This window comes from Solea senegalensis, linkage group LG1 (assembly GCF_019176455.1).
Source record: "Solea senegalensis isolate Sse05_10M linkage group LG1, IFAPA_SoseM_1, whole genome shotgun sequence".
Classification (NCBI taxonomy): domain Eukaryota; kingdom Metazoa; phylum Chordata; class Actinopteri; order Pleuronectiformes; family Soleidae; genus Solea; species Solea senegalensis.
Genome location: NC_058021.1, coordinates 6668263 through 6688927, shown reverse-complemented (window position 1 = coordinate 6688927; position 20665 = coordinate 6668263). Strand labels below are relative to the sequence as shown.

The window sequence follows — 20665 nt, the reverse complement described above, 5'->3', positions numbered from 1 at the left end:
ATAAGTCTTCAGTGTGTTAAGAATATGTTTTCACCTTTTTAATCTACATTCAAGATTCAGCTGGAAACAGAAGTTTGTAAACTGGTCACTCTACATATTTTAAATCCAATCTTAAAACATATTGATTCAGAATGGCTTTTAATACCCAGTCGTGCGGTGACCGTTTTATTATTTTATGGGGTTTTTTATTGGTATTTTCATGCTTAATGGCTGGTTTAATGTTTCATGAGTTTGTTTTTATACCGTGTGTTTTTAATGCTATGTGTCTATGATGCTTTTATTTTGTGAAGCACTTGTGGGTTGCTGTGAAGGAAGTAAAGTACATTACATTACTGCGCCAAATTCCACAGAGACACTTTTTTTTGTTTGTAGTGTGTGGGGTTTGCGAGAGTTGCTGGTCTCCTGTTGCCTCGTTTTGGTCAGTTTGTGTCATCGAAGTGATTTCAAACTCTAAACTAAACTATGATAACATATTTGAGCTGTACAATCTTGAGTTTTCACACAGAATTAAATGGCGACCATCATCTTACAAACTGACAATCCCCCTCCCAGGTGGGTCTGCAGAACTGGCAACATGCTGGACAATATTAAATGTTGATCATGTATAAATATATTATACAACCACACTTAAGAACTCTTTAACATTGAAACCATGAAAAACAACGATATTCTTTGCAGCGCGCCAGCAAAACACAATGGCTGGACGTGTCATGGAAGTGTCTCATCTCTTAGTGGGGAAAAGAATATACATATATATATACATACAAAGGGTTATGGAGGTCTACTTACATATATTAAATTGTTTTCATGATTAAAAACCTCCTAATCGCTGCAAACGAGCCGATCAAAACATCTCCTCACTGACGCTCTCGTCAGCCGCGCTGTTTCAGACTAAAACCACACCCCTAGAATGTGGACTGTGTTGTGATTGGCCAGCCAACGAGAGCTTTCCCACTGTCCTGTGATTGGCCAGGTACCTGGAAGTGACGTAATAGATAGGCCAGCTCTCAGATACACAGCTCCCCCTCTGGCACGGTGGATGCTCTGCATCTCAACAGCTACAACGAGAGTAGTTCTTCTTCTTCTGCGGTTGAATGTAGGCAACCGGATGTGCCCGGACTAGTGCCCCCATCAGGAGGCGCTACGGTGGTGAGGATTTTTGATGACGACATCAAATTAAGGAAGTGCCGATTCGCTTCGCAGAGCCCAGGAAAACAATACAACACAGCAGTGGCTGAACTGTTTGTTCTGAAACTTTAGGGTTTCATAAACGAGGTAATGACGCAGATACACACACACACGCAGCGTTAATTGGAGCTTCCGGTCTATGTGGGCTTTAACAACACCTCAACAGTGTCAGAAACACTGGGATGAACACCAAGCCGTGCACCAGCCCAAATGTAATCACAAGAAACACAACCTTGAAGAACGTCCTGAAGATGTAACTCCCAGACACGGACAGCACCACCACGCCTAAAATAGTGGACACTGCTCCCTGAAGGACAGGATACCCTAAATGGGCCAAGGCGTCGATTGCTTTCTGATTTGGATCCCGCTTGGGACTGGAGACAAAGGAGTACGAAATGTGGGCTGAGAAATCCACAGAGAAACCAATGCTCATGACGAGGTTGATCATGGAAATGCTGTCCAGGTTGACGCCCCACAGTGCCATGAATCCACTCACGCCAACAATCACCGACAACACCGCAAAGGCCACCCAGAGAGAGCACAGGAGACTGGGTATCAGGAGGAGTGCGACGACGAGCATCACGCACACAGCCACCAGGACGGTTTGAATGGTGTTCTCCACAATGACCGTGTACTGGTCAAAGTAGATGAAAGCAGGATGGTAGACCAGCAGCTTGATTGGACACTCCTCCGCTGTTTTCCTGATACCAGTCATCATCTCCTTCTCTGTCACATTGTCTAGTGTCTGAATGAAAAAGCGAGACGCCCGAATCTCGTTGTCTGCGGTAAAGTTGATGTCCTGTCTGAACATCGGGGCGTGTTGTAAGAATTGTGACAGATGGGTTTGGAAAGCCTCTTCAGAGCTTATGTCAAATGCGTTGGCGTCTGCATACTGTTGGAAGGACAGAAACCAGGCGACCGTACTGTTGACATAGCTCAAACTTTGGAAATTCAAAATGCACGACTGCAAACTCTCCTGCTCTGTCCTGTTCCAGTATTCGATCGTTTGAGTCACTGCCACCATCACATTGACGCTGTACCCAGAAAAGTGCTGCCTCTGATCATCGTAATAAGCGACCAAGTAGGAGTCATCTAAAGCCAGATTCCTGATATCGAGTCCTTCCTCTAAGATCAAACAACCATAGATGCCTGCAGCTAAATAACCCAAATATATGACAAGCACAAGCACTTTAATGAGCTTGTGGGTCAGAAATGGGCCGTAGAACTTCTCAAACACGTGACTTATGAACTCAGTCTCCTCCTTTTCGGTGACGTTATCATATTTCCCTCCGACACAGCAGATGCTGCAAGCGTTGGAATTCTCAGCGGGCGAGACCGGGACGACGGCACAGGTGAACCAGTGCCTATTCCCTTCTTCCCTGTGCCCATTCAAAGCCATACAGGCCCCCAGGAAAGTGATGTTGTACAAATAACAGAAGCAAACACAAATCCCCGCGTACATACAGAAGGACTGGACTGAACCAAACGGTGAGATGAAGCCCAGGAAGAAAGCCAGTGCATCAGTCAGCGAGGTGATGGTGATGGACATGGCAGCGTCTTTGTAGGTGTGAGCCAGCCGGGTGGGGACGCTGTCCATGACACAGGTCCTCTGCCAACTGGATATCATGATGAACATATCATCAATCCCAATACCTAGAATAAAACAATACAGAGGAAGAGATTTTTAAAATGGCATATATGACTTTAGACATAGGTCTTCCATTAACTGGGAGCACTTAATGGTTGATGTCCTTACCTGTTTTCAACATTTATCGGCAGACATTTATTATTCTTGTTCATCTGCTAAATATGACACAAAAAGTGCTGAACAAAATTGCACCAAGAACACCATACATTTTTGATGAAATCTGGTATAACGGGGGAATTGGAGGAAGCATTTATCCCTTTCATTAACAGTGAAACACTGCTGATTTTAAGCCAAAATTGTAAGGTTTCACTGTGTGTGTGTGTGTGTCCTTCACACACACCTGCTGCTCCACATCCTGATTGCCACTTGTCAACCACCTGCAATAAATACCCAGTTCTCCTAAGCACTCTTCTTTTCAGAGCTTTACTTGTCCAGCTTGTCCTCTGTCTTTTTTCTGTCCTCTACTGTTCACCTGTACCTGGATTACTGAATTCACACCCTGAACTCAAAGAAAAGACATTGCATTGTGGTTCCCGTCCACTTGGTAATACAAATACACATATTGTGCAAAAACTATCAAGCCACCTTTAATCTTTAATCGGTAGCTCTGTCATTTGAGGCCTTTTGGAGCGTGGACGTTGGATGTTTAATGCAAACCCACCTAATATCAGGAAAGGGCAGGAGGCAGCTGGCATAACAAAGGGTTGACCCAGCAGCAACAAAGCTCCAAACCCACTCAGGATGGATAGACCAGTGGAAAAGACTCCAAACCACGCCACCCACACCTTTGTCCGCACATTATCCAACCTGAAGGATTCAGAGAATACAAATACATTCAGTCACTGACAAAGGTTATATATAGTTAACGAAAAAGGAAAAAAAAAAACAATAACTAACTGAAACTGAATCATGTATTTACAAAACTAACTAAAGTTGTATAAATGTTACCGTGGCTACCGGTGGTCAAGTAGGTAACCTGGTTCAAATCCCCTGACAGGACGAGGGCTGAGGTACTCCAGAGCAAGGTAATTAGATTTGTTTCCATACTCCTGCACATGTGTTTGTGTGTAATAAGAAAGTGCAAAGGTCCAGTTCACTATCCCTGATTGGTGTGTGTGCAAATAATATTTATCTGCATTTATGTTGTAATATCTACTGTCTAGTTGATATTCAGTGCAAATTTATTTAATGCATATATATATGATTTACCAACCTCCAACACGATGCAATTGAAAATGTGATGGCGATGGCGTATGTGATGGAGAATAAAGAGATTACAGAACTTGGTGTTTCCTCAAATTCCCACTGAAGTGACATAGAGGTGGAGTATGACACCTGGTGGAAAAAGTGGTCAAATCAATTTTAACAAACGCCACTTTCAGTAAATGTAGATCTACACTTAAAATCTCTACTATGTTGTAGGGATGCTCACCTGAATGTGTGCTGAAGATGCATTTGAGACCATATCGATGAACTTTTCCAACCAAAGGTCTGTTTTTGGTTTATTTCCCTCTTGTAAATAGTAGTAGAGCTGAATGGCGTGAGCGCTTTCAACAACTGAGCTCTCCTCGTTTACTTTCACACTGCCCAGACTTAAATATAGAGGAACTCTCTTAGAATCTGAGTCATACCATGGAAATGTCAATCTGAGAGCACCTATGTTGCTGGCATTGTATTGAATAAGATCGAGAATATCATTAGACACACAGGATCCCATCACTTCAGCACAGATATCCGCATACGTAAAGGACTGGTTACCAAACTCTACAACCATATGCCGGATTTTTAGGTCCAAGTGAAGAATCACCTGAAGTGACTCGACTGTCAGGATATTCCTGTCACTTGTGGCTATGAGAGTTGCATAATTTCCATCTGTGCTCAGCCTCAACCTTGAAAACGTGGACTCGTTCACTGGAAAGGTTTCTTGGATGTACTTCCTCTCCTTCTTGGCTTGTCCGTTAACAGGTGTGAACTCTTCTTCGATGTTGTTGGACATCCTGCACGGTAAAAAATAAAACCCGCTTCCCAGAAGTGCTGAGAGAAAAAGAGGGGTGATGAGGTACCACCAGGGATGAGATCCAATAAAAAACCCTATCCTCTCAAACCAGATAGACAGGTGTCTCTCTATGCAATCCATGCGGCACTTTGCCATAGCTGCAGACACACGTCTCACTATACTGCTACTATCCTTGCAAAGATCTGACTGACGCTGGTAGGGACAGTATTTATAACCAGCTGTATTTTATTATGGTGCCACTGCTGTTCAGTTCCTTCCTGGATTTAGATTTGCATAATAACAGGGTCAGTCTTAACTGTAAGGAACAGAGATAAATAAGAATTCAGGGCCAACTCGATCAAAGAGCCTACTGAGGTAAAGAAGTGTAGGTGTAGAATGGCTCACTGGTTCCATTACACTTCTCTATAGCCCCCCAGGTGATTCCCCTCTCCCAGTTGGGTAACACAGTGTTTAGAGCCACTGCAGATTAACTCAGTGTAGAACACAGAACAAAGATGTGTTGTTCTTCATAATGTGCATCATTAGTCTGTCTGACTAGTTTCTCACCACTTCAACAGAGTTTTAAAATGGCAGTAAATCATTTCATAGACGCTAGTTCCACATGACTTACTGTCAGCCTTGCTAAATGAGCACATTCACACATTCTACACCACAAATATGAGCTGTTAGCTTCAGGTGGACGTTATAGAGCAAAGCAAGTGCAAAACCAACTGGCTTAATCTCTCAACATCAGTCTACGCAACAAGGAAACATTAGGCACAAGCACTGTAGAACTTTCTAGCAGGCAAAGCTATTTATCTTTCATTCTATGTATCTGTTTATCATTGTTGTAATTGGTATCAAAGCACCGTTGCCTTTAAAGTGCCTTTAAGGTGCATTGTCAAAGCCATGTTTTGTTATACAGTATATTAACCTTCGTATGTGCCTTTGTAATCTATCTATCATCAGAACCTGTATGACTTCGGTTTTACAACCTAACAAACTGCTGTCTACCTAACCCTAGTTAGTAGCTAACTACTAACTGTCTGACTAACCAACTAACTAACTAACTAACTAACTGACTGCTGTTTAACTGTGTATGTGGAATAAACCTTCAGAAAGACAGTCGAGTTGTACCCGCTGTACTTGTTCTGGTTACCCTTTCCACAAGGGAGTATTGAGCTGAAAGGATCAGCAAGCACTTTACCATTTATTATAAGCACTTTATTATTTTATAATGTAGTTTTTGTGTTTAGGGCAGATGCAATACACAGCAATAAAAAAATATTTTGGTGGTGTTGGTTTAACTCCAAAAAAGTTAACCAAAAATATAGCACTCATTAGTACAATTTAGACAAATGAGGATAGAGCGGTAGATAATGACTGACTGAATCCAAAATGTGGTTTGAAAAGTTCATTAAATGCATGTGACAAATAGGACAATCTTGCTCTTTCGATACAAAACAAGGAGGAGTATTTTATTAACCTTAATAATTTAATCACCTCATGGAAGTCTGTCTGGAGATCACATGTAGTCGTTTTGGGGGGCTTCAGTTTCCTTGGTCATGGGGGAAGGAGTTGCTTACAGGATGATAATTGATGATGATTCAGAAACACCAAGAATAAACACATTTATTGTTTATTTGTTTATTTATAAACAGATGCTTTATTTACAAGGTACGGGTTAAAGATCAGTAGATCAGCCTTTGTGTGTGTTTACAATCCTTCCCATCATGCATTACTGCCATGATGATAGCGGCAATAAAATGACTTACAGTTCACTGGAAGTGAGAAGTTCCTGGAACACTAAAACGGAAATGTGAAATGGTCCTTTTATCTTATCTTAACAGTCAAACAGTAATAGTAGCACTGTTTTATTATACTATTTTTCTGTCTATTAATTATATTTACAGTGACAAATAATACACATACACAGATTTGCTCAACTTAATTAAACATTTATTGAACAACACTTGTACAAAGAGATGAAAAGGTAGGTAAAATATACTGTAATTTCCTAAAATGAAGAGTATTTAAAATTAACCTTTTTGAAACTCTGAAATCACAATAAAACACAAGTGGATACAAAAAAGAACTGTGGGTAAAGTATCAGTTAAAGAGTTTACTCAAATTCCGGCTGAATCTAAAGCATGCCCAGGCAACAAAGGGCTAAAGGGTCTGTCCTTTACGTAAGATCAAAAGTCAAATATTAGAAAGAATGAAATAAATAAGTAAATAAATAGTACAAGAAGAGGCAGTAAGCTAATTTGACTTATTTGAAGCCTTTACCTTGATGTCAAATTGAACTGATTTATACAGATTATAGAGCTATTACAGTGATTAATATGCATGTCCACCATATCATTACACATGCTGGTTGCAGCTTTCTTTGGCAGTTACAGTCTGGAAAAACAAGCTGAAACAAATTCAACTTATTTATTCAGGCTTCATTATTTTTTTTGTTCTCTGAAATATTAGAAATTCTAAGTGTACAAAAAACATTAAAGGTTTACTTTTAAATGTAAGTTATTGTAAGTATTGTGCATTCAACATTTCATTTTAAAACAATGGCGTTTCATTTGTACTCTTACTTATTTGATTCCTTTTTTGTACATGAAAGGCATGCATAGCGTGTGTGTCTCTCTCGCGAGATATGGGGAGACTGTTCGTGAACCTAACGCGTCACAGGATTGACGGAAGTAGTGCTAACGGCAGGCTGTCATCGTAACAGCTAGTCCTCTGTTCTAAAAGAAGTCCAAACTGTCTTTTAAATCGTTCTAAGTGTCAGCAAAGGCCAGCTGCCGCAGGATTATGGACGAGGACGTGTTGACAACTCTAAAACTATTGATAATTGGTGAAAGCGGAGTCGGAAAGTCCAGGTTTGTCGCTTGTTGTAGCGAGCTTAGCAGCTAGCCTCTTGTGAATGTTGACACTCTTGTGTAAGTTAATTCCTCCACAGCTTAGCAAGAGGTGCTACGTGAAGCTGCTGCTGCTGCTGCTGCTGCTGCTGTTGCTGTTGTTTGTGGAGCCGTCTCTCCCACAAAGTTGTGTCAAACAAGTTGTAATTGCGAGGCTTAAATAAAGTTACTGCTCACAGTGAAGGCATGTTGGCATACAGTAATGATGCTGTTCAACCGCACTTATTGTTATCAACATCACAGCTGTGTTTGTTGTTGTTGTCGTCCTGAGACATTCACGTACCTGATAGAAGTAGCAGATATCAGAGGTTTTTGTAACGTCATCAAAAAGCCTGACTGCTAATCTCATGTTACCTTTGTTTCCCCCACAGTCTTCTTCTGAGGTTCACAGAAGACACTTTTGATCCAGAGCAGTCTGCCACAATAGGTTTGTCTTTCTCTCTCTCCCCCTCTCTTTCACACATACAGGTTCTCATGGCACCAAAACAACGTTGTAGAAATAAGATTATTATCTATTACTTAAGATGACTTATTTGTTCACAGTCCTATTTTTTCTCTCTGAGCAGGAGTGGATTTTAAAGTAAAAACACTTGCTATTGATGGGAACAAGGCAAAGCTCGCAATATGGGTAAGTTGTTTACACTGCACCTAGGAGTTGTTTACCTGTCAGACAAAAATATTATGAAGTACAGGAATTCCCCTCTAGATGGTGACATTGCCTAGAAAAAGTGAGATTGTTTTTTATGTATTTGGTGTTTGTCTGACTGACTATTGTCAGATATTGGATTTGGCTGAATTTTTCTGGGGATTCAGATTATTGCTCAAGAGGTGAAATAATTTGAATTTGGTGGTGAGCCCGATCCAAATGCAAGGATGACACTAAGGGCAAGTGAGTGACTCTGGTGGAGAATTGATGTGTTTGCAAGAAACATAAGGCATTATAAGAAACTAGATGTCGCAAGGAAATTACAGAATAGCGCAAGATTGCAAAATATTTGCCTTTGTTACTAATGTTCGGTTTACTTCAACCCAATTGTGTATTTATCAAAAAAAAACCCTGTACAACTACACATAAAACACTTAATATGTATCAGCCCTGTTTAAAGTAAAAGAGTATGAATTGTGTATATTTCCCTAAATCAAGGACAAAGTCATGGTCAACAGACAATTCACAGTGGGACAGTCCTGAGACCTTGCAGACATATGTGAGAGTCACAGTTTGTGTGTGTGTGTCTGGGGAGTGCTTGGACATACAGTAGCTGCTTGTAGTGATGATTCTAAAAGTTTACTGTCATGGAATCTTTTGCTGCTTCACGGAGACGTGGCTGTGTGGATTAATACCGGACTCTGCGCTGCAGCTGGCAGGCTTCCAACTCTACAGAGCGGACAGAGACACGGAACTTTCCGGCAAAACTAAAGGTGGAGGAATCTGTTTTTACATCAACAGTGGCTGGTGCAACGACGTGACAGTGATTCAGCAGCACTGTTCTCCTGACCTGGAATCTTTCATCATAAACTGCAAGCCTTTTTATTCACCCCGTGAGTTTGCTTCATTCATTCTGGTCGGTGTTTACATCCCACCGCACGCCAGCGTGCAGGACGCACAGCGCATGCTCGCCGATCAGATACTGTGTGTGGAGCGGATCAACCCGGACTCTTTAGTTATTGTCCTAGGCGACTTTAACAAAGGAAACCTCACTCGCGAACTCCCCAAGTACAGACAGTTTATTAAATGCCCGACCAGAGAGGAGAACATTCTGGATCACTGTTACACCACAGTCAGGGATGCTTATCACGCCGTCCCCCGTGCTGCACTGGGACACTCTGACCACGTCATGGTCCACCTGATTCCTGCTTACAGGCAGAAACTAAAGCTCTGCAAACCTGTAGTGAGGACATCAAAGAAGTGGACCAGTGAGGCTGTGGAGGATCTACAGGCGTGTTTGGACTCTACTGACTGGGATGTATTCAGGACTGCTACAAACAGTCTGGATGAGTACACAGAGGCTGTGACGTCATACATCAGCTTCTGTGAGGACTGCTGTGTTCCATCATGCACCAGGGTGAGTTACAACAATGACAAACCCTGGTTCTCAGCCAAGCTCAGAAGGTTAAGGTTGGATAAGGAAGAGGCCTTCAGGAGTGGAGACAAAGACAGATTTAAAGAGGCAAAGTACAAGTTTAGCAAGGCGGTGAAAGAGGCTAAACGACTGTACTCTGAGAAGCTCCAACACCAATTCTCAGCCAACGACTCTGCATCTGTCTGGAAAGGGCTTAGGCAGATCACCAACTACAAGCCTAAAGCCCCCCACTCCTTTAACGACCAACGCCTAGCCAACGACCTGAACGAGTTCTACTGCCGCTTTGAAAGACAGAGGGACAGTCCTGAAACCATCCCCAACAACACCTCCCAACTCCCCCAGCTCCAGTGTTTCACCTACACCTCCCCCACCTCAGCAGGGGCCTGGGCATCTCCACCAATGCCCACCTTAAAGGTCCCCCCCTCCACGGTCCCCCCCTCCACCTCCCCACCCACCTCAGTGTTGACTCTTTCCATCCACGAGAGGGACGTCAACAAACTCTTCAGGAAACAGAATCCCAGGAAAGCAGCTGGTCCGGATTCTGTCTCCCCATCCAGCTTGAAGCACTGCGCTGATCAGCTGTCTCCAGTGTTCACAGACATTTTCAACACCTCATTGGAGACATGTCACGTGCCAGCCTGCTTCAAGACCTCGACAATAATCCCTGTTCCCAAAAAGCCAAGGACCACAGGACTCAATGACTACAGACCCGTCGCCCTGACCTCTGTGGTTATGAAGTCCTTTGAGCGTCTTGTGCTTTCACACCTGAAAGCCATCACCAACCCCCTCCTGGACCCACTGCAGTTTGCCTACAGAGCCAACAGGTCTGTAGACGATGCAATTAATCTGGCCCTCCACCACATCCTCCAGCACCTGGACTCTGCAGGAACCTACGCCAGGATCCTGTTTGTGGATTTCAGCTCTGCCTTCAACACCATCATCCCGGCTCTGCTCCAGGAGAAGCTCTCCCAGCTGAGCGTGCCTGACTCCATCTGCAGGTGGATCACTGACTTCCTGTCTGACAGGAAGCAGCATGTGAAGCTGGGAAAACATGTCTCCGACTCACAGGTCATCAGCACCGGATCCCCCCAGGGCTGCGTTCTTTCTCCTCTGCTCTTCTCCCTGTACACAAACAGTTGCACCTCCAGTCACCAGTCTGTCAAGCTCCTGAAGTTCGCGGACGACACCACCCTCATCGGACTCATCTCTGATGGTGACGAGTCCGCCTACAGGTGGGAGGTTGACCAGCTGGTCACTTGGTGCAACCGAAACAACCTAGAGCTCAACGCTCTAAAGACAGTGGAGATGGTCGTGGACTTCAGGAAGAACTCAGCCTCACCTGCACCCATCAACCTCTGTGACTCCACAGTTGACACTGTGGATTCCTTTCGCTTCCTGGGAACTATCATCACCCAGGACCTCAAGTGGGAGCTGAACATCAGCTCTCTCATCAAAAAAGCCCAGCAGAGGATGTACTTCCTGCGGCAGCTGAAGAAATTCAACCTGCCAAAGACAATGATGGTGCACTTCTACTCCTCCATCATTGAGTCCATCCTCACCTCCTCCATCACCATCTGGTACGCTGCTGCCACGGCCAAGGACAAGGGCAGACTGCAGCGTGTCATTCGGTCTGCAGAGAAGGTGATCGGCTGCAATCTTCCATCTCTCCAGGACCTGTTCGCCTCCAGAACTCTGAGGCGTGCAGGAAAGATTATGGCTGATCCCTCCCACCCCGGACAGAAACTCTTTGAGTCACTCCCCTCTGGCAGGAGGCTGCGGTCCATCAGGACCAGAACCTCACGCCACAAGAACAGTTTTTTCCCGTCTGCTACTAGCCTTATCAACAAGGCCCGGAGACCCCCCCCGACACTCTGACTCCTCACACTCCTCCTCTGCCTCTACATGTCACATTATCATTACATCCTTTTTATGCGTTATATTAACGTCATTACTGTGTTCATTACTGTGAACTTTGCACTGTTACTCACTTCTGCCCAGTCATACTGCTCTTTACTGCTCTTTCTGCAGTGCTCTTTTTCATCTTTAAAAACATTTATATACTGTGTATATATACGTTTACTGTTCACTTTAGAAAATTTTGTATGCTTGTTATGCGCCAATGACACCAGAACAAATTCCTTGTATGTGCAAATCGTACTTGGCAATAAAGCTCTTCTGATTCTGATTCTGATTCTGTCTTCACTTCTGCAGGACACAGCCGGACAGGAAAGATTTCGTACCCTGACACCTAGCTATTACCGTGGTGCACAAGGAGTCATACTCGGTAAACACATTATAGTCAAATTATTACAAATAACAAATATTTTAAAGAAAATATGTCTCTGTTTCTTTTTGTTTTTGTCTTGCAACTGTGTTTTATTTTCACAAATCCCTTTGACATCACAGGCCTATTATCTGTTTCATCTAATTCCTTAAATACTTGAATGATGAAACAAAAAGATTGAGAGCAACTGTATTTGTTTAGTCTATGAAGATGCTGTTATACTAATTGATTCTCTCTCACACCAACTTCTTTCATTTTTACAGTGTATGATGTGACAAAGCGTGACACTTTTACAAAGTTGGGAAACTGGCTGAATGAATTAGAAACCTACACCACCCGCAATGACATTGTAAAAATGCTGGTGGGAAATAAGATTGATATGGTAAGTCACTCTGCCATTATTTCCAATTTATATGGATTCATATACAGTATAGTGTGTTCTGCAAACAGATTTTTAAATTAATTTGGTAATGTGCTCAACAGCCCGACAGAATATTGCTTTGAATTGTCCAACACTTGTGTAGATTAGGATAGTAACAGTTTATCCTTAACAAATATGTATGCTACGTAGGAACAATTACATCAGATGTGTCTTTGGTTTTCAGGATGACCATGAAGTGAACAGAAATGAAGGCTTGAAATTTGCTCGGAAACACTCTATGCTTTTTATTGGTAAGTGTCCATGTTGGGGGCTGGTTAGATATGGATCTAAACAAAAAGAGCCTTACACTATAAGTTCATGATATTTAGACAGTGGACTGCATTTAAAAGGCATAACTATAATTACTTACTTGGAACAAGTCTCAAGACATGCTTAACTAAGTTGTGTATGTTGTTTGGGTTTATTGCGTTGTTTATACTGTGCAGAGATTTTTGAGTAAGCACTGAAATATGCAGCCACTGACTGCAGAAGAACTGCATTATGATTCAAATCTTGTGGGCTTTCATTTATCGAACCCATGTCTACACGTGTTCCTGATTCTCATCTCCTATCTGCCCCTTTCTGGGAAATTAGGTTAACTCTTCTGAGGAGTTTCCATTTTAGAAGAACGGCTAAATTGAAGGGTTTTTGTATGAAAAAAGTTGGGCTAGAAGATGTAATGGTTTTAAACTGCTGTCAGTATGTCTTCATCCCACTGGATGTCTCCTCTTAAATGAAGTAATTTCATACTTGATATTTTCATTAACACATGAACATTTGTAACATCTTACTCATCAGAAGAATGCTGACATATACCTCTGATGTTTTTCTGTTTCATTTTGGAGATTACCATCCTAAAATCCTACATCTTAACATTCCTCCTTCCTTTGTTACAGAGGCCAGTGCAAAGACCAAAGATGGTGTCCAGTGTGCCTTCGAGGAGCTTGTGGAGAAGATCCTCCAGACTCCAGGGCTTTGGGAGAGTGAAAGCCAAGGCCAGAAGATCCGTCTGGGGGACCAGGAGCAGGCAAGTGTTAGGGGATGTGGAGGATACTGTTCCATACCGTGATACGGAAACAAAATGAAAAATCACCAGCCTGTTTGGAATGACCATGGACCAGAGCCAGGAAGCTAGAGAGAGGTGGAAGTGGATAAGTACTAGACGAATGGACTTTGCTGTTTGCACACTTCCTTTTCAACCATCATCTGTCACATCATTATTTTCACTTAAAACCATGAATAAAAGGATCATGTAAGAGTAGCATATTGTAAAAGAAATGTAGTATTTTAAATTAACTTATCCATGCCAAGTATATGTGTATGTCATGCAATTACATGTCTGCAAAAGTGATTCTGTTGTACATCGAGGCATTAGGTTAATAGCATAGTGCCTATAACATGAACTCATTTGTAGGTTGCTGTACATTAACTGTCAATTTTGATTTGAAATGATTAATGAGAGAAAGCACTTGGAGAGCACAAAATTCCGCCAATGCCACTCGGTTTCCCACAGTGTCATTACACTCCCCTATCTGGTAGGTTTTGCACTTCGTTCAAAAAGAAACTGGAGCCATCTGGGGCCATGTCACCATCAAAACCTATTTACTTCTTCCCCAGGAAATTGAATTCAAATTTATCCTTTGCTTTTTGAGTTATGCTGCCCGTAGTCAGACAAATAAAAAAAGACAAATGTGGCCGAAAACACAACTTTCTTGGCGAAGTAACAATGAAGTCTGAGCGGGGAGAAAACTTATCCTGCTTTATGCTATGCGAGCTGTAAATACTTCTAGCTTCAAAAAAAAGAACTAAATGTTTTCACAAGTTATGCAAAGTATTTCTATAAGCTTCATTAAATTCATACCTAATCACTTTGTTGAAAGATAGTGGCGAGAGAGACTCATTGGGTTATTATGCACCAGAACACTGTGGAAGCTCCCAAAGAAGACATTTCACATTTCATACGGTCACTAGTGTATTTTTACTCAGCTCTTATATTTCTTTAAAATACATAGATGTTTACAAATGAACATCTCTTTTTTTTCCTGCAACCTTTCTTTGTATTTGTCTTTGCATGGCTGACCGGGACCATAACCTCCAGAGCTACAAGTGCGTGGTGTACAGTATTTCCAACTCTTCTAGTTCAGTTAGGGCTGGGCAAAAATAAATAAATCGACAAATCACACAATATCATTAGTAATTGTGATGAGTGTCATAAAAAATGTTTTGGGTCCTGGGTGACAGTTAAAGAAACCAGATAATTGTGGTTTTTACACCGTGAGACATTTCACAAATCTGAAGACGTTCGTAGCAATCATGTTATATCTCAAAGTGTGTTTGTGCTGGAAACTTTTGTTGTGTTGCTATTGAAGTGCGTTTTATTGCAATAATCATTGTTATTGAACTGTTGCTCAGCCCTATGTTCTATTCCCTTGAGCCCCCTGGTGTTTTGCCTGTATGTATATGGTCTCAAACAGGTCCTATCAGCTTTTTCTATTGCATTTATTTTGAGCTTAGTGTTATGGTGACTGACACATTTTAAATATTAGCTTTCCCCAGAGCTTTCTTTCCTCCCAACCTGGGTAAATGTTTGGTGTTTTTTTTTCTCTTTGTTTGAATTTAGTCTTTTGTTGATTGCCATTTTCCCTGATTTCCACGTGGCTTTTGCTATGCATCTATTATAATCATATGCAGCAATATGTTAACCTGATATCTGCCTTAACATTGAATGACATTTGCCGGACGTACGGTCGTATAATGTTTGCATTGTTTCAAAATGAAATAAATGACTGCATCAAGATGCCGTCGCTCAGAACTAACTATTGTTCAGATGCCATTTGAGAACTGTCATTTCATCCAAACTATTCAAAAGCAGGTTTACAGTGGAAACATCACTGAGTTGCTCTTTCTATAACACTTTGTCATACATGCGAGGATGTGACCACCAGGGGGCCCCAAGAGCAATTAATAAAAAAGAAAAAAAATTAAATTTTATTTTTTTGGCGTGTGAGGGGAAATTTTAGTGAATTTAAGTTGAGACTTTATGTATGAGCCATTTCTGTGTTTGGGTGTGTGTCTGTGAGGGGCCAGTAGGTGTCCTCAGTGCACCAGGAAGAGGGGTTACAAAGGTGGGAACTAGTGTTTCCGGGTGCAGGTGTTGCTAGTCGGAAGAGCTAACAGTTTTCGACCGCTCTGCTCCGCCACGCTACGGCAGGCGAGTCAGTATTGGGAAATGGTGCATGATGGACCTTTGTTCACACCGTTAATGGATGTTGCGTATGATCGTTATGGTGAGAAAAATAAAGAAGCATGCAAAGTACCAAACCAGGAAGTCGTCTGTCTCCTTCAGTGGCCGGCAAGCGCGTCAATCTTAAGTTAACCTGTTCTAGCAGCCCTCAGTGGCTTTAAGCTTTAGGTTTAGCCTCTACACTTTATTTGGAGTGAAAACACAGCTGAGAGCAGCCCTGTGTGTGTTACTACAGTGAGGCTGATATGGCTCTGCTTACTCACATGAAGAGAAAAAAAGTTTTACTTTTATGTTGCGTGTGTGATGCTGTGGAAGTGGGGATGGGAGGACATGGCAGGCTGCAGGGAAACATGCTACAAGTAAATCCAGCCTCTTTTTCTTTTCCGTCACCTACGGTAAAAAAATATCAGTCTTTAATTGCCTCCGTCACTGCATAAGTTTCCCTTTTAAAATTGCACCATGCCCCGCCGCTCGAAAAATCCCACCACGCCATGATGACTACCAGGGCCGGCCTGAGGCATTGGTGAACTAAGGGCCTCCTGGCCACAAGGGGGCCCCCAATCAAGTGTTTGTTTTTTTTGTTTGTTTGTTTTTAAACATATTAAATAACAAGTGACATGATTGAATGAATTTTTCAATTTAACTTAACTTAGTGCTTCACTTTGAATATGAAAGTTTAAAATAAATCTGTGATCTAAGTGCCCTCTAAGGTTAAAAGGTGTCTGGTTTGGTGTAAATAGTGACAATATTAATACAGGGATCTACCAAGGGCCAGAAGTCTAGAGGGGAGCCCCAAAACATTGTTGGCATGTGAGCAAGGATGGATTACTGAATGAGCCGACTTTGGCCCAAGAGGTCAAGGGGCCCTGAAGCCCAAGTGATTGATTAGTGAGCCAGCTCCCACAGTTGGAGTTCAGCTGGGCGATCTGGCTGGTATTCCTGCCCCTCTCCCAAACCTCCAATCCCAAGCTAGCATGACTGCAGACATATAAGGGAGGTGGAGGTGGAAGCCATGCACCTGAAAGTGAAGGCTCTGGAGTTAGAGCGGGAAGCCGCTATAGCTGCCAGTCCTTTATCCATGCAGACGTCAATGCCAAATCCCCATGACAGCTTTGATGTGAGCAGGCATATTGCACTAGTTCCTCCTTTCAGAGAGTCTGATGTGGATTCATATTTTGATGCATTTGAACGTATCACTATTACACTACATTGGCCAAAGAGCGTGTGGCCTCTTCTGCTCAAATGTAAGTTGGTTGGAAAGGCACAGGAGGTGTGTAACTCTCAGACTATTGAAGAAGGCCTTGATTATGATACAGTGAAAGCCACTGTCCTTCGAGCCTATGAATCAGTACCAGAAGCATATAGACAAACATTTAGGAACTGTGGAAAAACTGCCAACCACACTTATGTTGAGTTTGCCAGAGAGAAAAGCACTCTGTTCGACAAATGGTGCCAGGCCAATAAGGCAACGACTTTTGCTAACATGCGGGAACTAATTTTGCTGGAGGAATTTAAAAATCATCTCCCTGAGAAAATTGTTATTTACCTGAATGAGCAAAAAGTGTCTCAATAATGCCGCTGTACTGGCCGATGAGTTTTTGTTAACACACAAGCATATCATGATCCGGTCTCTGTAGGTCGAAGCATTAGATCACCGAGGAGTCCCCGTCGTAATCCCACTGCAGCTACTGGAGACACTGAGAAACGTGAGTGTTTCTATTGCCATGAGCAGGGTCACCTCATCGCCATGTGCCCCACTCTTGAAAGAAAAGAACAATCTAAGAATGTCAAAACACCATTCCCAATCAGTCTCATACACACCAAACCACATCTCACGCTTAGTGTGGATGTGGTAGATGAGATTGATGAGGATTTTAAACCATTCGTTACGCAAGGTTCTGTTTCTCTTGAGGGTGAGGATAAACCGGTACCGATCAATATCCTGCGGGATACCAGTGCAAAGCAGTTCCTTTTGTGTGTTCTCCCCTTTTCAGCTCGGTCTTACTGTGGTTATGACATTGTAGCGTGGGGAGTTAAGCCAAGTGCTGTGCGTGCCCCCTTGCATTTCATTCATTTGTCCTCTAGGATCGTGTTGGGAAAATTCAAAATTGCTGTGAGACCCCAGTTGCAATACCAGCCGATAGCTGGTATTGATCTAATCCTTGGAAACGATTTGGCCCGGTGGAAAGGTTTTCCCGTCTCCAGAGGTAATTGAAAACCCAATTTCAGATTTGTGTGTTTCGGACAGCGTTGCACCTGACTGTAACCCGTGCTCAGGCCCGAAAACTTGGAGACTTGGTGGATCTTAGCGACACCTTTTTAACTACCTCTGACCCCACCAGTTTTCTTCCAGAGGTTAAAGAGAATGTTGTGGAGATTCATCCTGATGATAAAACTCTGACACTACTGATCCTACTTTGTCTCCTTGTTTTTCTTGTGTAACAGGTCCAACGTGTGATAAATCTGTGTCCTACTTTATAGATGAGGGTGTTTTAATGCGCCACTGGTCCCCTTGTCCTGGTCCATCATATGATTCTGTGACTCAAGTTGTAGTGCCACAGCTGTTTCATTCTCAGGTGCTATATTTAGCTCATGACCACAGCATGTCCGGCCATCTAGGTATCAGGAAAACCTACAGCCATATCCTCCGTTATTTCTTTTGGCCTGGACTTAAATCAGATGTTGTGAAATTGTGTCGTTCATGCCACACCTGTCAAGTTTCAGGTAAACCAAATCAAGTGATCCCTGTAGCTCCGTTAAAGCCAATCCCAGAACAGTTTGAGCATGTTCTGGTAGACTGTGTGGGTCCTTTGCCAAGTCTGGAAATCAGTTCATACTGACTGTAATGTGTGCTGCGACGCGTTACCCTGAAGCTCTCCCGTTGCTTTCATTAAAAGCTTGTGCCATTATAAAAGCACTTGTGAAATTCTTCTCCATATTTGGCCTTCCCAGGCGCATCCACAGTGACCTTTCCAAAATAAAAGCATTTCAGACACACAGTATAAGAACTAATTTATGACAACAAGAAGTTTATGAAACAAACCAAAGCATGAAAATACTAATTAAAAACATGCAAGACTAAAAGGTGAAATTACAGAATTCTTCTTCTTCTTAAGAATAAAACACTCACAGCACGGCTGGGTATTAGCCAGTCTTTTGCAGGAGTATACTATGGGCTGAAATATGTGCCCACACTTCCAAATATCTAAACTGCACTTTTACTTATTGTGTTGTTAATCTCTTCTCCAGGGTCTTGCCCTCTATGACCATCTTGATTTCTATGGCATCTAGTGTCTCATACTTGAGCAGACCCTCTGCCAGGTTCTTGTGCTCCTTGGTGTGAGACTTTAGCAAGGCTTCAGTACGCTTGTAGGACTCCTGCAGAAAAGTCAGAGAAAAGATATTTAGAAATATTATTACAGGAGCTGAGCTGTTTATTAGCTATAGATGTTTATTCAGAGAGATGCGAGAACAGGTCACACAAACCTTCAGTGAAGCTCTGACTTTGCAGCTTGCGTCTCTGGACTTGGTCACATCATGTCAGTATAGGCCATGACACCCAGCTGGGAGTCATGCAGGCATGTCAACATGTATACATTTAAAACTAACAAATGCTGTTATCAGCTCATCCTTTGAGGTTCACCTACCTTTTCACACATTCCAAATCTGGTCACCATCAATTTAGCGATCTTAGTAGCACTGTCAAAGTCACCCGACCAGCTCTCGTAACAGTCCCTATAGGTCGGAGGTGACTTCTGTTTCTCCTGAGGAGACCCCTGTTGGTCTCTACCATATAAGAACTTGGTGTATTGGCTGATCCGATGACTGCTCCTGTGGTTCTCTCAGTGGTAATCCAGACCTTTTGACCAGCAGTCAGTTCTGGGAGAGGTCTTGAGCGTTGTCTCAGGTTGTAGGTTGCGGCCTGCCTACGCCTTCCTTCCTCTTCCCTTGTGCGAAAGGCCTGCAGGTCTGGCCACTTAGGATCTAGCTTGCTTGTTGATTGGGGTAGGATGTACGCAGGTTTCTTCCCATCAGCAGCTGAGCTGGTGAGAACCCGTGCACCAGTTGGGTGGACCTATAAGCCAGCAGTGCTCTGCTGTAATCACTATCTTTTTTCCACAAATCCTTGACAGTCCGTACAGCGCGCTCTGCCTCTCCATTTGCTTGAGGGTAACGGGGGCTGCTTTTGACCTTGAAAAATAGTCAATGACCAACAGGTAATCGTTCTTGGACCACTCGAATAGATCCATGCCCACTTTTTGCCATGGGCGTTCTGGAAGGGGAGTGGGCATCAGTGGTTCTGTGAGCTGTGTTCTGTGCGTTTGACATAGTTCACACCTTTCCACCATTTGTCCTATCTGGGCTGAAATGCCAAGCCACCAAACAGATTCTTTAGCTCTTGCTCTGCATTTTGAGATCCCCTGATGTCCTTCATGCAGTCGCTGTAGCACATCTGTTTTTAAGGGGGGTGGAATAACAATCCTCTCTCCTTTCATTCGAGACCATGAGCGATGTGGAGATCCATTCTGTCCCGCCAGTATGGGCTGATGTGTGGGTTAGCCTCACAGTTCTCTGGCCACCCATCCATGGTTCTGATGCGTCAGTTTCTATGTCACCTAGGAAGTAATAATTGTCAGTGTCCGTGACGCCCTGAATTTCTGTGACTTCACGCAGACCTACTGCATCCCCTGTGTGACATTTCTTGCATTTCCTACAATCTACATCTTTCGCTGGGCAATCTTTCCATGAATGTTTTTGTTTTCTGCGACACCTGCCACAGTCTCTCAGTGTCTGGTTATTTGGCTTCTGTTGTCATTTCTGTTTCCTCTCTTTTTTCTTGGTGTCAATGGCGTCCATGTTCACTTTGATGTCACCCCTTATGTCA

At 42.9% G+C, this 20665-nt stretch overlaps 2 protein-coding genes across 4 annotated transcripts in view; one reads left to right on the top strand and one right to left on the bottom strand.

The window, feature by feature from the left end:
* Nucleotides 1-1311: 1311 nt before the first annotated feature.
* LOC122765738 (patched domain-containing protein 3) lies at nucleotides 1312-5020 on the bottom strand. The gene is made up of 4 exons (XM_044020136.1): nucleotides 4269-5020; nucleotides 4050-4171; nucleotides 3498-3643; nucleotides 1312-2841 (listed from the first exon to the last, which is right to left on the bottom strand). The coding sequence occupies exons 1-4, from the start codon at nucleotides 4986-4988 to the stop codon at nucleotides 1337-1339; spliced, it is 2493 nt and encodes an 830-aa protein (XP_043876071.1). The 5' UTR covers nucleotides 4989-5020; the 3' UTR covers nucleotides 1312-1336.
* Nucleotides 5021-7501: 2481 nt separating this feature from the next.
* The window catches only part of LOC122767239 (ras-related protein Rab-18-B-like), a 29336-nt gene continuing 16172 nt past the window's right edge, over nucleotides 7502-20665 (top strand). The window contains exons 1-7 of one of the 3 annotated variants that reach the window (XM_044022665.1): nucleotides 7504-7711; nucleotides 8122-8177; nucleotides 8317-8378; nucleotides 12043-12115; nucleotides 12379-12497; nucleotides 12721-12787; nucleotides 13433-15352. In XM_044022665.1, coding sequence (XP_043878600.1) covers nucleotides 7644-7711; nucleotides 8122-8177; nucleotides 8317-8378; nucleotides 12043-12115; nucleotides 12379-12497; nucleotides 12721-12787; nucleotides 13433-13605 — 618 coding nt within the window. In that variant the 5' untranslated portion in view covers nucleotides 7504-7643 and the 3' untranslated portion in view covers nucleotides 13606-15352. Of the gene's footprint in view, nucleotides 7712-8121; nucleotides 8178-8316; nucleotides 8379-12042; nucleotides 12116-12378; nucleotides 12498-12720; nucleotides 12788-13432; nucleotides 15353-20665 lie in introns of those variants that run through there. The other 2 variants (XM_044022659.1, XM_044022671.1) reach the window with 2 other exon arrangements.

Bases quoted from the DNA above. Each gene is read 5' to 3' on its own strand.
- LOC122765738 (XM_044020136.1), bottom strand. From the start codon at position 4,988: ATGGCAAAGTGCCGCATGGATTGCATAGAGAGACACCTGTCTATCTGG. The intron at 4,172-4,268 runs GTGAGCATCCCT...TTTTTCCACCAG, and splicing joins CATCTTCAGCACACATTCAG to GTGTCATACTCCACCTCTAT. The intron at 3,644-4,049 runs GTTGGTAAATCA...TGAATCCTTCAG, and splicing joins TCAATTGCATCGTGTTGGAG to GTTGGATAATGTGCGGACAA.